At 36.4% G+C, this 17,119-nt stretch overlaps 1 protein-coding gene across 1 annotated transcript; it reads right to left on the reverse strand.

Moving 5' to 3' along the window:
- Positions 1-93: 93 nt before the first annotated feature.
- xab2 (XPA binding protein 2) lies at positions 94-11,086 on the reverse strand. Its single transcript, XM_041778192.1, has 19 exons — positions 10,950-11,086; positions 10,491-10,639; positions 10,124-10,247; positions 9,842-10,039; positions 9,432-9,566; positions 9,163-9,327; positions 8,859-9,003; positions 8,622-8,773; positions 8,377-8,496; positions 8,154-8,285; positions 7,222-7,353; positions 6,885-6,998; positions 6,613-6,775; positions 6,331-6,521; positions 4,983-5,105; positions 4,720-4,891; positions 3,792-3,918; positions 3,580-3,692; positions 94-929 (listed from the first exon to the last, which is right to left on the reverse strand). Exons 1-19 carry the CDS (start codon positions 10,983-10,985, stop codon positions 868-870), a joined length of 2,553 nt encoding a protein of 850 aa, XP_041634126.1. The 5' UTR covers positions 10,986-11,086; the 3' UTR covers positions 94-867.
- Positions 11,087-17,119: the final 6,033 nt, after the last annotated feature.

The raw sequence follows: 17,119 nt of genomic DNA on the forward strand, positions 1-17,119 counted from the left end.
GCATTTCTTAAGTCCTATTTAAACTCTCTGTTGAGAAGAAAAATCAGTAAGTCAAAGCATCATGTAAAAGTCACTGCATTTGACAGGTAGAAATCCATTTTTATTACAACTAAATTTCCAATACAATGTAAAAAAAAAAAAAATGTAAAGATTCAAACAGATCCGTTAGTTGGTATATAATTCACATAGATTTGATCACTGAGCAAAAAAAAGGAACAAAAAAAAAGATATCGATCCAATTCAGTCAGACTACAGTTTCTAACTGTTTAAGTGCACTATACAATAATGCATGAACTTATGTACAGTTTTAAGATTGACAGTTTTAAGCATTTACAAGTTAGGAGAGAGAGTGCAATTTTGGAGACACCCACCTACTTGTGAATGAGATTACAATGCTTAATTCACTTTCTAATGAATGCCCTCTGTAAAAAAGTTATCGTCGTTGTGTTTGAGGGCAGTCTCCTCTTGGAGAAAGATCTCTGTATAGTCAGTGTAAAGCAGGGTAAGTTTCTTACAAAATGATATTTGAAAACAAAGTTTAAAAATTCAGTTACAGATGGAAACATCTTGGTCTTTCATAACAAGCACAAAATAAACTGCACGTTTTTCTTGAGCGTCACCCTTGTGAAAAATTGACAACTTATGGCAGTCATACAAGCTTATGTCATTGTTCAATATACAGGATAAAAGATATTGCGGAATCAATAGGAAAACACACGAGAGGCACATAAAGTGCCATTTGTTTTTCTACTCATTTTCAAAAAAACAAACCCAGCATTTGAACACATTTAAAATTGAGCCTGTTCAGTGTCATAAATTATCTGAAGACCACATCTTTGCTTAATTCAGCAATGGTCTCTTCCAAGATCAGTCATCTTTAAGACCCCCAAAGACAGCTGTGGGGACACTCTTCTGTTCAAGTTGAACCTCTGTAAAGGCAAAGAGGAGAATATAGTTAGCACATGCATGTTAATATATTAACCATGTGAGCTTAAATGTTCAAAGAACTGACTGCAAGGATGGATTTGCACTTCTTCGTCTGCTCCTGCTGTTAAAAAAAAGAAACTGCAGCAGATAAAATAGCCCTTTTGTCAATACCGTCTACAACAGCCTTTCCTTAACTTAGGCGTTATGACCCAAAATGTGTTGCAGGCCCATCAATATTGGGTTGCCTATTGGCAGAGTAAAATTCCGTTTTCATTTTCCAATTTAAAATAGAACTAGTGTTAACTGATTTTAAGGGATTGCTGAACTTCAAACAGGTTAACTTTTTACAGTTAATTCTTGCTGTATTTAATTCACTCTAAAACATGTAGTGAGCTCATTTTCTTGTACTTATGTTACTGTCACAATTTTCATTTGAGTTCCTTTTTCTGTTTCAAAATAAAAGTTTGATTTTATCCAAACAGGAAGTAAAGAAACCTTAGCTCAAGATATATTAGTTTACAGGTTAATCCACTAATCAAAAACAGCCTTGCTATTAGTTGGAAGTGTATAAAAAATATCAAAACAAGTTTCACATAGAAACAAAATGCCGCTATCAAATATTCAAATGAGATATGGTAATCTAGGTCAGAACGATATATCATTTTATAACTGCGACGGGGAAGTTTTTATGCACAATAGTCAGATCACAGGACGTGTGATGGTTGTCACGTGGCCTGAGGCATGTCAGGGTGGCATGTCTGTGTTGTTGGATGTAAAACAAATCTGCAAGTTTTCTCGTTTCAATTATTAATCCATAGAACTGGGTGATATGGCCTAAATATCCTATCATATAGTGGTGTTTTTCTTTCCCTTTATGGCAACAGTATTATATTATGGTCAAATGAACACAGCACATGCATTTAAACTGGAATGACAGTGCTGCAAAAACCCTTTCCATGGCAGAATTGTACCGGTGATGGTACTGATACGGGTTTACAACCAACAACTACTAATCCAAGTTTAAGTTTGAAATTATCATCAGCAGCCAGAGAACCGGGTGCTGTGAAGGTACAGTCTGTCTCTCCTGCATGTACATTCAGGCTACAGGTGGCGCTGCTTCCATCAAAGATATACCAGCATGACACTAGAGGCAGATGCTCAGTAACATAAAGCTGATCCTTGGTGTGCGGATTCCCACTATCAGAGCCAACTCATCCCGAGACTCATTAATACATGGTCCAGTAATGGCACTTTTTCTTACAGTTTTACATTTTACAGTTTCTTGTATGCACTGCAGTGTGTGACAGACACAACAGGTGACACGATGAGCTTTCCTTTAATCATGAGTAACACTCATGGGGCTCAAAAGGTTGACTAAATGTAATGTTGAATGCCTTTAGATAAGGTCGATGACATTAAAGTAGCACTAACAAGTTTATTTGTAAGGTTCATGAAGAAAAGAGTTGCTTTGGAAACCTGTTTTCACTCACCCTTAACCTCCTCCTTTGTGTGTTTCAGAGTCTCTGACAGAGAGCGGCACAGTACGATATTAAAGATCCAAAAAAAACTACTTAAAAGACCCAACAAAAAAGAATATAACTGTTGATTTAAATTTAATAAATGTACAAATAGTATAAACAGCATTACATTTCTCTGGTTAAATTTCCTTTATTAAAAAAACAGTAAACAATGCAGAGAGACAGACTATCATAAAGGCAGTTTTTTTCTCAGTACTATTCAGCCTTATAGTAAACCAATGAAACAATAATAATAACAATCATCGGAGTTAAAAAAAAAAACTTAAAATGTAGATGTTATAGCAATGAATGATGCTTTTTTTTTAAGTCTGGGTCCCAAAAAGAGGGAAAACCTCTTATCTGAATCTTGATTGCATTCTTGTGCCAGTTTAAAGTAGTCACGTGTGGTTATAGATAATATAATGGCTCTTGTGTTTGCATTCGTATCCCTTTAACACCTAAGGCTCAAAATGTCTGTCTGGACTCTTTTTCATATTTTAACCATAAAAGGCCCAGCAAATGTCCTGTGAGTAAGAGCTTGTCCCCATTTTCCTAAAATATTTTGAACTTTCAGTATCTGGCAGTTTTTTACAATTTACTGCATGTTAAAAGAAACCATTTGAATTTTTCCAACAGCACAAAGCGTCACATTACGGTAATGCAAAGTGTGCTTGCCCAAACGCATCACTGGCGATGCACTACTTAAGAAAGGGTTCATCTTTCCCATACATTTCCTCTTCCCTTGTGCTAATACAGTGCACACAGTAGCGTTGGAGCCCCATTTGTCAATGATTTGTAAATAATGTTGGTATACAAATTTTACAGCGTTATATACCTAATGAAAACTAAATTTCTCAGCAAAGCAAACACAGGAATAAATCAGCATAACTTAACTGACAATGTTTAAGAAAAAAGTAAATTTCATATGGTTTTGGATTATATATTTTGAACCTTCCATAATTTGACTTCATGACCTATACTGGAGTCAGTGAGTAGAGGTAGCTCATACAACTGTAGCCTCAATTTTAAGTTTTGGGAGCTGTCACGCCATCCATCTCTTAGTAAAGTCTATCAATTAAAATCTGAATGTTTCAGTTTTTCTGCTGAGGCTGGGTATATTGTGGGAATCACTTACCATCCGGCCCCTGGTCTTCATCATCCTCATCCTCGTCATCATCATCTATGTCGATTTCATCAGGATTGGCCTTTTTGGAAAGTTCAGCCAACTCACTGCGAGAGGTGTCGCTCCTGGAAACATACAGTAAACATTTATCCTGGTTTCTTTTTGGAACATGTAGTCTAAATCAATAGAGGCATTAACTTTTCACAAGAGAAAAAAAGACAAACCTGACGAACAGGATCTTCTCTTTGGGCTTGGGTTTATCCTGTTCAGCCTCTGCAGCAAGCTGCTGTGCTTTCTGTTCCAACATCTTCATATCATCTATTCCCATTTGCCCTGGAGCAAGATCTGACACTGGAAAGACAAACATGTAGTGGTTTTATAACCACAGAAACATTAGCAAAAACAGTGAAGTGCCTTATTCTTCCTCTCAAAGTAAGTGATTTGGATGATAAATTAGAAGAACTCGGCTTCATTCATACCTGATACCATACCTTTGCAGCCTTCACTGGTAACAAAGGCACAACCTTCATACACTTATTGCTTAATACGCTAGGTCCATGCAAGACCAAGAAATGTCAAGCATGCTGAGCAAATCCACATAACAATAACAGCAATTTTATGTGCTCATTGATGGTCACTTAAGACATTTGTATATGTAATAAGTTCCTGAATTTCCTGGTTATAATAAGGTCTTTAATCAACAAAACTGATGGGTTAAAAAGACGTACTGATGTCATATCACCCGGTCTCTGATTTTTTTAGTAAAGTCTAGTAATCTCTAGAATAAACAAAACATAAAAAAGCAGAACTAACAGCTCAAATTTTAAGACGGGCAGACAAAAAGAAAGCTGGTAAATCAAAAATATAGAATGCAAAATTTGCAACCCAGGCTCATGCAAAAGTAAAGCACCCTATGCATAACACCACCACATCTTACTGCACACACTGATAAAGATTTGTATAACTTTATGGGCTAATCAGTTGCTTACTGGATTTTTCTTCTCAAAACTATTTTCATTCTGACCATAAACATCCACTATTAGTATACATGAAGCTAACAAAACAGAATTAAAAATCCCTCTAATGTGACTTACAGTCAGATACAATTGATAGGAGTGCAAATGGCTTATGAGTTGGCATAAGCTCTCTCACCAGTTCCTGTGGAGCTTGTTGTGGCTTTCAACATCTGAGAGGACATAAAGTTGACCTGGGTGTTGTATGTGGCCTGGACGCTGCGTTTGATTCGCAGCATTTCTCTAATAGTGTCCTCATTTCCATGGCGGATCTCAAATTCTTTCCAGGTCTGCCAGAAATTGGCTGTCACCTGAAAGACAAGGTTAAAGGAATTAAAATGTGAAAAATTAAATGTACAATTTCATTCAGAAACAGATTACAGCTGCAAGTCTTTATCTTACCCTGGGGTCACAGATCTGGGAGCAATAGGAATAGATTGCTCTGGCCCGATCAATCTCACCCAATTTACTCTCCATGTCAGCAAATCGCAGACACATTTCCCTTGCATGCTCATCAGGAAGGACCTAAATACATAGAAATGTTTACTTCATTTAAAACCTTTTCAGATATTTAACAAAAAAAATTCTTCACTTCAATTTCACTTTGAGACAACAGACTTTCTAATTTTCTTTGGCCTTTCTACATTATTTTGTACAATGTATCAACTGATTTTATAGCAATAGAAAAGACTGAGGAGAAATATGCGTATCAGGCAATCATTTTAAATTCTTGTTGGAAAAGAATCATGTTAACCATTGTTTTTTTTTCTGCTTAAAGGCAAATTAATAAATTTAATCATTATTTTCAGCACTCTGTGTGTACAGAACCTATCTGAAAGACTATATCATGCAAGGGTAAACCCGATATTGAATGAAGCTGCAGTGGTTTTGAATTTAAAAAACGATAAAATTTTAGACACTGTAATGGAAACAGCTATGCTATGCTTTCTAGGAGTTAATATAATCCTAACAATTTAGGGAAACATGGGCTGGCTACCAGGATCTGTGTGGTGTAAATGTGAAATGATCCAGTTGTGGAAGCAACTATCAAAATGTCAGAGGACAGAATCAACAGAAACTATTTACATGGGAAAAAAAAAAAAAGAAAATATTCTCCATGGGCTGACAAGCTTAACTTGATTATTGTGCTGTATATATGCTGTATATTCACCAGAGTAACATATGTTTTAAAAAATAATTGAAGCTCTTAAGTTTGAAAAAAAATTGCTAGAAATGTTATTTCCAAACCAAAATTAAGTAAAATGGACATATCTAAACTAATTTTATTTCTGAATTTTAGGCTACAGATCATGCATCTAGAGACCAACGACCCTTGGTCTCTTAAAATGTTCTCCAACAGAAAGACTTTCTGAGGTGTGGGATCTGGAAATGAACAAGGAAATTGTGAACAGTGAACTAGGATACAGTATACAAAATGATGATAATGTAGGAGGGATATTGCTTCATGAAATGACTTCTCAAAAACCTGAAACACTACAGTGCCCTGAAAAACAAAGGCTAGAATGGCTATTTAAATTTGATGTTTTAGGTTTGCTAAATTTTGCCAGTAGCATCAAGTCAGTATTAATTTGCTGCTTCAGTTCAAACTTTTGATGTCTGGTAAGCCCAGTGCAGGCTGAGCCTATTGTTATGTATGAATGAATAATGAAATAAAAACCATCAAACATTCAACTATTTTGTACTAAAGCAAACACATGCTTCTGATGTCATTTGTGCTCTGACAACATACCTCAATAGCTTTCTGGTAAATTGCTCTTGTATATGTGACCCCGTAAATTTCAGCTGCTCTCTTGATGTAAATGTTGAACATGTGATGCTGCTCCTCAGTTTCTACAGCCTGTGTTGCTCTTTCATAGACAGCCATGGCATGTCGTGCCAATCCATATCCCTCCTCCAATTTTGCATACAACAGATAAATGGCTGAAAGAAGGGCAAAATGGTACATTTGACATGAGAGCATTTCATTAAGAAAACAGTAGAAAATATCAACAATGCTTAAAGAACAACTTACTCTTGGCAAACTTGGCAGGGCAGCCATCCAAGGCTTGTTCAAATAAATCTCTAGCTCTTTCCAGCTTCTTGCCCCCATAGCGATCAATGAACTTGGTGAGATAAGTGTTCCAGATGTCATAAACATTTGGCCACTTGAAGAGAGCAATACCACGCTCATATGCCTAAAAGGTATTGACAAAGACATTGATTTGTTTCTTTTTAATATATGGCCTTGAAAGTAAGATAACATGATGTGAAACCTGGTTTGGTTAGTAAGTGATATGTTATTACTTTGAAGCTTTCCTCAAAATAGTTGTGCTCTTCAAGGAACATGGCATAATTGATGATGATCTGTGGCGTGGCAATGCGGAGATCAATAATGCGGTCATAAACAGCTTTCGTAGACTGACAAGAAAAAGATAGGAAGAATCAAACAAAACATTCAGAAAAAAACTCAAAATTACTGACAGTCCAATTTCAAAATATAAACACATCATGAACGATAATTCATAGCTCAACAATTAATGTTTCAGAGTTTCCTTCCATTATTGTGCACTTGTGTATTGACATAGCTTTGGCCTTTATTTAGTAACACTGGCCTGTGATTACATATACATAATAAATATACCTGAAAAGTGCCAAGACTCTCCTCCAAGTCTGCAAGCATAGACCAGACTTTCAAGGACTTGTAGACTCTGTTCTGGACTGGTTCAGAGGCATCGAAGTACTCAGCTTTCTTGGACGGGATGGCTGTAGCTTTCTAAAATTAAATAATTAAAAATATTTTAACTTTTTAATCCACAAAGCATGTATGCACAGACAAAACAGTAATAATGAAAAAAAGGGACTACAAGCAGTATTTAAATGCTTCAGCAAAAACTGATATAATTCATAAGCAGCAGACAATGATGCAAGCTACTGCTAGTTGATCTGTTAAGCTAATATTATGAAAAGTTATGTGTTGTTTTGCCGTCCCCTCTGGTGTGAACGATGCATTGAGTCTTTTACAAATCACAAGTGAAAATAAATGCAAAGTCTGTGGGAAAAAGAGAGCTTCATGTTTATAGTGTGTAATATTTTGTAAGTCAGCCCCAAGTTGTTTTTAAGTTTAAGAATTTTCTTGGTTTCTTAATTCAGTTTTATAAAATATGTGGAGAAAAAACTGGTTTGGCAACACTGATGTACAGTAGTTTCTCTATTCAGCCACTAGGTGCTACTAAAAACCAAGTGTACATGGTAGTGAAATTGTACTGATGGCAACTACAGTATAATTGCCTCCACCAAGGAGGTTATGTGATTGGCAGGGTTTGTTATTAGTTTGTTTGTTTGTTAGCAACATTACTCAAAAAATTATGGAAGGATTTTGATGAAATTTTCAGGAAATGTCAGAAATAGCATAAGGAAGAACTGATTAGATTTTGGGAGTGATCCAGATCACCGTCTGGATCCAGGAATTTTTTTTTCAGGATTCTTAACTATTGGGAGATAGGGCTAAGGGTGGAGGTCTGCGCTCTCCGAGTGCTGTTCTAGTTATTCATGCGGACGGTAACAGTGTCTCACCCTTAAAATGCGCAGAGCTTGATCATAATTTTCATGACGAAGCTCCATCTCTCCATATTCACACCAAACTGCTGCAAGGTCATCAACCTGCTTGTAGTTCACCTTTGTAGCCTTCTCAAAAATTGTTCTTGCCTGATAGACAGTGAATGAAAGAAAGTATTAATTTAAAAAGTAATTGTCTTAATTGTGTAATAATCTTTACAGAGAGACATCAGTGACCTACATCATCCAGTTGATCATTTTCCTCATAAAATTTAGCAAATGAAACCCAAAGAGAGTGAGGCTTCCCTGTTGCCTTCATGGGATCCACAGTCTGTACTGCCTCAGTGTAGGTGTTGATTATCTGTATAAGAAAGCAAGGATTCATCGTTAATGTACAACATAAATAAAGAGTCAGCCTTTTAAAAAAGGATTACATGAATTGTTTTCTTATCATAAATTCAAAACATAAAAAAGGTTTATACTCACCTGCCGTGGATTGCCCTCATAGAGTTTTACTCGCTTGTGCCACTCATGAACATTGTGAGGGTTCTGCCTCAGGAGTACACTGTTCAAAAGGAGAGGCCGCCGGGCTATCAGCTGTTCAAAGCGGGCTAGCCTAAGCTCAAGGTCAATGTCATCTTTGAACAGAAAGACACAATAGTAAAACATCTAGGTCATGAAGTTAAAAATAAGAACTGCGGCCAACAAATCCAATAAACATACCATCTTCATCCTGTCCCATCTCAGAAGTGGTCTCCATCTTTGCTGCAATCATGCTCTCTTCAAACTGAGCATAACTGTCAAACACCTGTGTGAAGTCCCTCACTGTTACTACAGTTAGGATGGCCTCCTCATACACATCGCGGGCCTCGGAAAGGAGAATGATTTTGAGATATAATTAGTATGCAAAAAGCAAAAGGTAATTTAGACTTCATACAACTTTACCAAACAAACTTCAAAACTAAAATGGTAACATTCTGAATAAAAAACTTTTGAGAAACAATAAAGGCCTTTCAATGAAAGACACCTTCTCAAAGTGACCACTCCTGATGTAATAATCTGCCAAAGAGCACCAGAGTTTTCCAAGTTGGTCTGTAAAGCGTGTGAGGCCTCCTCGGATGATGGCTCCAACATTCAGTGACGTCACCTTATCAGGGTTCTGAGAGATCAGGTCACATAGCTCATGCCACAGCTGTCAAAGAAATGAACACAGAAGCAAAATTTTTCAATTTTTCAAAATTTTTCTGCTTGAACAGCATGCCAACTATGACTTCTGGAATAAAAATAAAATCTTACTTGGTAGTTGGACTTGCCCTCTTTAGACACAAAGCTTTCGTCATTCACAACAGCTGCTAGTCGCACAGCTGCTTCATCCAAGCGGCCAACAGACCTTAAGTAGTCTATGTATTCCTCTGCATTCTCTGGAGACAGCTATTAGGGGAGAGAAAAGACGGCACACCATTTTCAAAAATGCCAAACATTTTTTTGACTTCAATCTCTGCTTTTCTGTTCATGAGCAATCTTTAACTGATGTATGGGTATGTTCTTAAGGAAATATATCTGTGTTCATGTTCAAAAATGAAGATCTGAAAGGTGATGAACAACCAGATCCATACATTTAGATCACTGAAGTTTAATGAGCAACCTTTGGACTTTATACTTATGAGAGATACAGTATTGACCTTATGAGGGTACAGTGCTCTCACCTTAAGGTACCTGCGGTACACTCTAATGGCTGTCTCTGGCAGTGGCAGGTTGCGGACAAAGCGAAGATACAGTGGCCAGATGCGTGGGTGCTGAGTAACAGGAAGAGCTCTGAGAGCACGGTCAAATGTTTGTCGACTTCTTGTGATCTTGCACTGACCCACAAGAAACTGGCAGTAATCAAGCCATATTCTCGGCATCTAGATGGAAAGAAAGATTAGTTACAAACTGTGATAGACTAAATCTTGAATTTTCAATGTCAAATATGCCTATATAAAAATCACCTTGTGCATGAACACCAGTGCCCTTTCATGGCAATTATTGATCTCTTCGTAGACTGGCTCAGTGATACACTTTCCTTTGACTTGTTTGCGCCTCTCTCTCAGATAATTGTACCACAGCTTATAGCTGAAAAAATACAGATAAGTATGGTCATTTTGATCCGAGCCATCTTAATTTTTCCAACCCAGTTAAAAAACCCAAGTCGTTCACATAATATTCAGAGTCACAATATTTTATTGATGCTCCATTTTCATCTCAGGGTGGAAGAAATCTTGCATGCACTAACGTGGTTGCAATATCTGCAGCTTGCTGCATTTGGGGGACAGTAATAGGGCGTTTATCATAACACAGCTCTGTCATGTTAGTTACCTGCCAGGCAATTCTTTCAACGCCCGCTCATAAATCATATTGAGAGTAGCTTTAGATCCATTCTGTTTGAATTCAATGTAACGCATCCAGCACTTGACGGAGTAGGGGTTCCTGATAATCTCCTCTTCGTAAGGCAGATCATCATCATCCTAGAAGGGGATAAACGAAATCATTAAATCACTTATCACGGAGTTACGCTAGCTAATATTAGCGCCGCGGAGAACATTATCAGATGTTGACCATAAAACTTTTATCAGTAGGTGGAAAATAAACAACAAAGCGATTGATTCTGTATGTAGAACTAGTTGACGACCAACTTTAATGCATAAATAAAAACTTTGGACAAGCACTAGGTGAACTTTAATACAACAAAACTATCATTGCCGTAGCTTCTACTTAGCCTGGACTCGCTGTAAACAAACAACAACAGTTATCAATGTATTGAGATTCGAAGCTTACAAACATAACATCTGGTTTTCCGTTTAGTGAAGGCATTTCTTTTTAGACGTAACGATCTTTCGACCTGAAAAGAATTGCTAACTTTAGCTACACTTGCTATCACACCGCTTAAAGCGTGAAAACCAAGCTTGACTTCCGGCTTCGTCACTGATACGTACATTCTTCTTCTTCTTCGAATTGAATTCCTGCAGGTTATACTCTGGAAGTGTGATGCTGCCCTCCACAGGTTAGCGTCGACACTCGATTTTTTTTAAACAATTTGCTCGGAGAAATGTAAAAATCGTTTTGCCAATTGATTGAAATTGCGTGTCAGAAGAAAAGAAATACTTCAAAGACAAGGGAGACCAGCTCTTATAGGTCGCTCATGTCTATTACAATTAGGGGTGTCATAAGATTAAAATTTCCCAGGATTTCTGTAGTTAATCACGATTAATCATACCCTTTTTTAACCTCTTTCTTAAACAAAGTGTGAAGGACTTCCATACAGACCTGCTTTTATAGGAATTTTGAAGATTTTACCATGGACTTAACCGCAGGCAAAGGAACTTGTTATGTAATGAAAAGGAAATATGTGAACAGTAAAAAGTAAATGTTTGATAACACAAGGTTCAGATGAACTCTAATATGTCCACTGAGCTGTTAGTGAGTTTTTAAAGTGAATTGGAACATTGAGGAGCAGTGATGGACTTATTTTACATCACTGTGGCTTTAGGGGAACATTGCAGTGGCCTCACCAAAGTGTTTTGAAGGCAAAAATAAAGCATGTGAAACACGACATGCTGTAAATGTTTTAGTTTGTCACTGGAGATGAAACAGTTATGGGTAGCCTATTAATGATAACCATGACAACATTTCTACATGGTTAGCATACTGTTCATACTTTTATTATCATCAGTGATAGCTGTGCTTTAATATGACAGCAAATAATGTCCAGACAGTATGCTATGAAGGTACGTTAACTGAGGTAGATAGGAAAAAATGTAAACAGGTCAAACTGAGGTGTAAAATATGTCAAAGAAGGATGCATCACAGTCTCTACTCTCATCTGCCCCACTCACTTTGACTGTCAAAGTTCAGAGCGCAGACAAATTTCTAAAGCACTTAAGTCGTAGGTTAATCAATTCATAGGCACAAACTTCATAAGGGCTAAGAAATTAACCCAAAATGTGGTAAGCTGCCTTAGACTGTCAGCTCGACAAGAAAAAAAAAAAAAAGAAACTTATGCTGTTGGATTACTATGCACTCCCTGGCTATAGCAGCTCCTCTTCTGCTCAAAAGTCCTTGAAAAGCACTCCCAAACTTTGGAACAGCTCCGATCTGGGGGAATGTGTGGGCAGAGTTTCCCATCATGCCCCGTGTTTAGTTGTGTTTAGATGTTGCCTGTTGTACAGAGTCCTGCTGGGGTTCTTTCGCTCATGTTTCTGGTAGACTGATGTTGTTCTGGATGCATTTGCACCATGCATGAAGTTTCCACCAAGTTAGAGTTTCCCCGTGACTTTAGGTGTTCCTAAAGGTTGCATGGAGCATATTCTTTATCAGTATGAGTTTCCCTGCTATGAGGTTGACTCTGCTTTGTTCTTGCCAGAGAAGACCCATCATGTCACTGCCGCTTTGCAACATTGTAAAATATTTTACACTTCTGAAAGTGTAGTTTAATTGTATGTAGTGTGGACCAATATCTCCACTTTTAGTGTTGAATTTAACTCTATGAGTTTAATTAACATGGTGAAGTTTGCTGTGCATTAGATTTTTTATGTTGTTCTTGCCAATAAGGAAAATCACATTTTTCTGTAAAACTCCTCAGCAAGTACTCAGCACTCAGTACTTAAAGTAAACTTGAAATGAAATACTTTTTACTTAAGTGGATTTATAGACCACTACTTTCACTTAAACATATTTTAACCAAAGTTACTGTACTTTTACTTACAAAAATACAATATTAGTATATTTTTTCCACCTCTGGTTCAAGGACAGTAAGAAAATATGATTCTGTGAAAATGTAACTTGTATATCTGTTTTTCATTGGTAACTTTGGTTCTTTTTTGTCCTATCAAAAATAAAAAATAATGGACAGTATGTCATTTACAGCATGCGCTATCAAAAAGTGATCAAACAACTTAAACAATGGTGCCCAGGATTCCTCCTAATACTCAAGCCATGATTATTATTATTTCTTTAGCTCATGAGTGTGAAATTAGTAATTTTCCAAAACATAATCACTTCAGATTATCTGACAATTACTATGTCCGTATCCTCTGTTGGTTATTTTACCACCAGCTAGAAGCAGAGGTAGAAAAAGTACACGACTATCATTCTCATGTAATATTACAGTTGCTTTTATCAAAGCTTACTTATGTAGAAGTAAAAGTACTACCAGGTGCAATTATTATCATATATGTGTTTATGTTTAGTTTATTTTTAACTCAGCAATGCAGTATGCTTTGCATTCAAGAGACAAAATAATAACAAGACTATCACAGAGAAGCAAATTAAAAAAAACATAGAATACAGTTATTTTATTATTTATCTCAATATTTTTTTCAGCTGATTGGCAAAATCAAGTATCTTCAGCATAAGGATTAAGATTTGTTTACAATTTACTGTTCATTTAGCCTTAGAGTCATTGTTTTTGGAAGTAAAGCTTGAAGAAAGAGGAGACTTTTTCTCTAATAGTGACTCTCTAAAAACGAGAGATGCGATCATTTAGCTCAAAAGATAGCTTAAGTATACGAGGTATGGCTATTATAAAATGAGACTAAGGCTGTACTACAATTTTATTGAACATAGACATTTTTAAATCGTTCTTGTTCAATTTACCCCCCTTCTGCATCAAGACACCACTGCATTTAGGTCTTCCACTGATCAAAGCAATGCAGTTGGTGATCTTCAGACAGTTGTCTCAGAACCTCTGTTCTTTTTTTTTCTTTTGACACAGACTCTAAATGTGTTCCTTTGAGCACAGGTTCGAGCTCAGGAAAAAGTCACACAGTGACTGGGGAGGATGATTTGTTTGTGGGCCAGAAACTACTTTACTGAGAGTGCAGTGTGAGCTGGCACATTGTCTTGATGAAGATTCAAACCCTTTTTTTCACAACTGTGGTCTCCGCCAAACTTTTCCTGACAATTTTTCTAGAACCTGTCTGTAATAGTGTTGGTTCACCCACTTCCAAGATGATACACTTAATGTTAAAGAAAACAATCAACATGGCCTTGAATTTGGACTTGCTTTGTCATGCTTTCCCTTATCCCTGAAAGGAATGTGAATTGTATATACGTACTGTCCCTTATTTAATTTAATTTTATTTAAGTTTTGTTTAGTTATTTGTTCAATTCTATTGTATTTTTACTACCGGTTGTGTTGCTGCAATGCTAGAATTCCCCCTCTGGGGATCAATAAAGTCTTATCTTATCTTATCTTATCTTACCTTATCTTATCTTATGCTTTCTTCCTCACTGGGGACGATAGTGTTTTCCTATGCATTGACAGCCATTTTGTCTCAGGATTGTATTGGAAGATCAAAGTTTCCTCACGTGTAATCACTCCTTCCAAAAAATGTTGGTTGCCTTCAATTTGTTCCAAAATGTCTCCACAAATTTTCTTGCATTTTTTTCCTTTTGATCAGGATTTAGAAGACTGAGGACAACTTTGGCTTGCACTTTTGTCATGTTCAAATTTTCATGCAAAATGTTCCTGTCTCTTTATCATGGAGACTATTTCTGCTATATTTTCTTACACTGAGTCGTTGATCTTTTGAATGATTTGTTCAATTTATTGAATGTTTTCTGAAGTTTTTGATGTGCATGGGTGCCCAGACAAACATAGTCTTGGACATCCTCTCTGCCTTCAGTAAATCTTTAGTGCCATTGAAACACGCGTGCATGTGGCATGCAGTGTACCTCAGTTAATGTATCAAAAGATATGGCTGCTGGTTTATTCAATTCCACAGCAAATTTTAAGTTAATGCATTGCTCAACCTTTCAGCCAATCATTTTCAGATGCCTTAGCAAAAACTGGTGCACTGCAATCAGTAGCAGTGAACTAAATTTATTGGAAACTTACAGCATTAGTCCATGAATACTCATTCTTTAACATGTTGCACTCGGTATGATTGTGAACCATGTGGTTTTATCCTCATAGGTAAAGCATCATTTCAAATGTGTTTTTCAAAATCTTGTTCATACACAGACTGTAGAAATTGGTTTCAAGCAGTATAAACATCAGGGCATACCACTCGACACAATTCCTCAGTACCTTTCACATTTCAATTTGAAGAGACATAAAATATTTATTTTTTACTTTAATTCTTACTTAAATATATATCAAAAACTACACAAGCACAAGAAATCCAGGAGTTCAGCCTTTCTGACCATGCACCATCCCCATCAAACTCCCTCCACAGGGCTAAAAGCCAAAATGTCTTTCTGTGTGTCTTTCAAATGTTATAAAACGTTTGAAAATCTTGATTCAATTTTGCCTTTAAAGCAGTGTTGAATCAATCTTGGCTAATGCTAGAATGTTACATTTTACTTGTTTCAAACATTATCTTGTTTTTGTGTTGTGCCTTCTTTCCCTTTTTATTTTTCTTTTCTTAATGGCCCAGTTTTCTCCATTGTTTGACAAAGCCTGTTTTGTATCATATCCCTGTTTCTTTACATTACATACAGTACTTTGTACTACTCTGTACAAAATGCATTTTGAACAAGTATTTACAAAAACAGATTTTTTTCAAAATTAAAAAAAACATGGTAGAGCAAACTTGAAAGCCAGCTGGCTTCAATAAGTTTTTAAACAATAAACAAGTTATTTATATGCTTAAAACAATACAATGATAATCCTCCAGACTCTGGGCAGCTGGCTTAAAAAAACATTATTTTGAATCCAATGCCGACAGTAACTTGAAAACAGAGTCGCATAGTTTCTCGAGGACATTTTGTTTCTATAACAGCAACAACATCTAATGTGGCATGGGGATAAAGATCTTTGATATGTGAGTGGGACTTATTATAGGTCTTATCTCAGAGGGGTTGGCAAATGTTCCTCTATTCCTTTTAAGGCAAAGGTTAATACCACTTGAACTTTATGGAAAGGGCCTTACATTCCGTTTAACTGGAGGAATATGAGATGTTGCAATGCCCTGCAACTATATACCAGCACCACTTGGATGCTTCTCCAAAATTAAGTTCCACTCCTGGCTATGAACATGTTTGAGTGGAGGGCTGAGTAAAGACAACCTCTAATTACAAAACAAAAAAAGAACACTCGCTAAAGTTACAAGCTTATTTTGAATAAAATATTCATTATAAAAAATAGTTCAAAAACCTATGTGTGTTTTTCACTGAATCTATTTTGGGGACATACTTCTGACATCAGCATCAAACTTTATGAGTAGATATAAAACTTAGTCCATTTCTTTTTTAAACAACCAACATATTACTAATGCATGGAATGACACAAACCTTTAGATGAACATTTTTAATATTGCATGATGTATGATTTCTACACAGTTTGGTGATATACTTCATTCACATATAATTTAATGGATTTGAAAGTTTTGAAATCAGGACAAGCTCTGACACTCAATACCAATGACCTTTGAGTTTATCTGTCTGAGGCGAAGACATTATGGGGACAAAACTGATGTGAAGGCACATCTCTCTTTATAACTCATTATTTTCAGATATGTTTTGATGCATATCATACAGCACAAATGATATACACAATGAAATTACTGCTATTCTAACAGTTTGTGCCTTGGGCACCAAAAAAAAGCCCTTACTAACCCCACAATGTTACAAGATAGGTCTCAGTGACAGAGATTCTTGACCAAATCAAGAGGTGGACTGTTGCTGACAAGGCAGTTGGTGGCTCTATAAAAGCTGCAGCTTCAGAGTTCTTTGAGAACTGACGGGCATCCCAGGTTAGTGCTTTGTGTGCTTGTGCTTATCTGAATTGCTTTAACAACAGATTTCATTCATATCATATTCCGCTTTGCCAACTTTTGCTTGTGTCTAGGAAGCTTTGAACAATAATTTTAACTATTGTTGCTTTCAATAGTGTGAGTCATAGCATCTACTCTTTCTTGGCAATTTAGAAGGATTGACAATGATTTCTTTTCTTGATTTTTTTTTTTAACTTAGAACATGTTTTGAAATAAGAAGAGCAATGATAA

This window comes from Cheilinus undulatus, linkage group 21, assembly GCF_018320785.1.
Source record: "Cheilinus undulatus linkage group 21, ASM1832078v1, whole genome shotgun sequence".
Taxonomy (NCBI): Eukaryota; Metazoa; Chordata; class Actinopteri; order Labriformes; family Labridae; genus Cheilinus; species Cheilinus undulatus.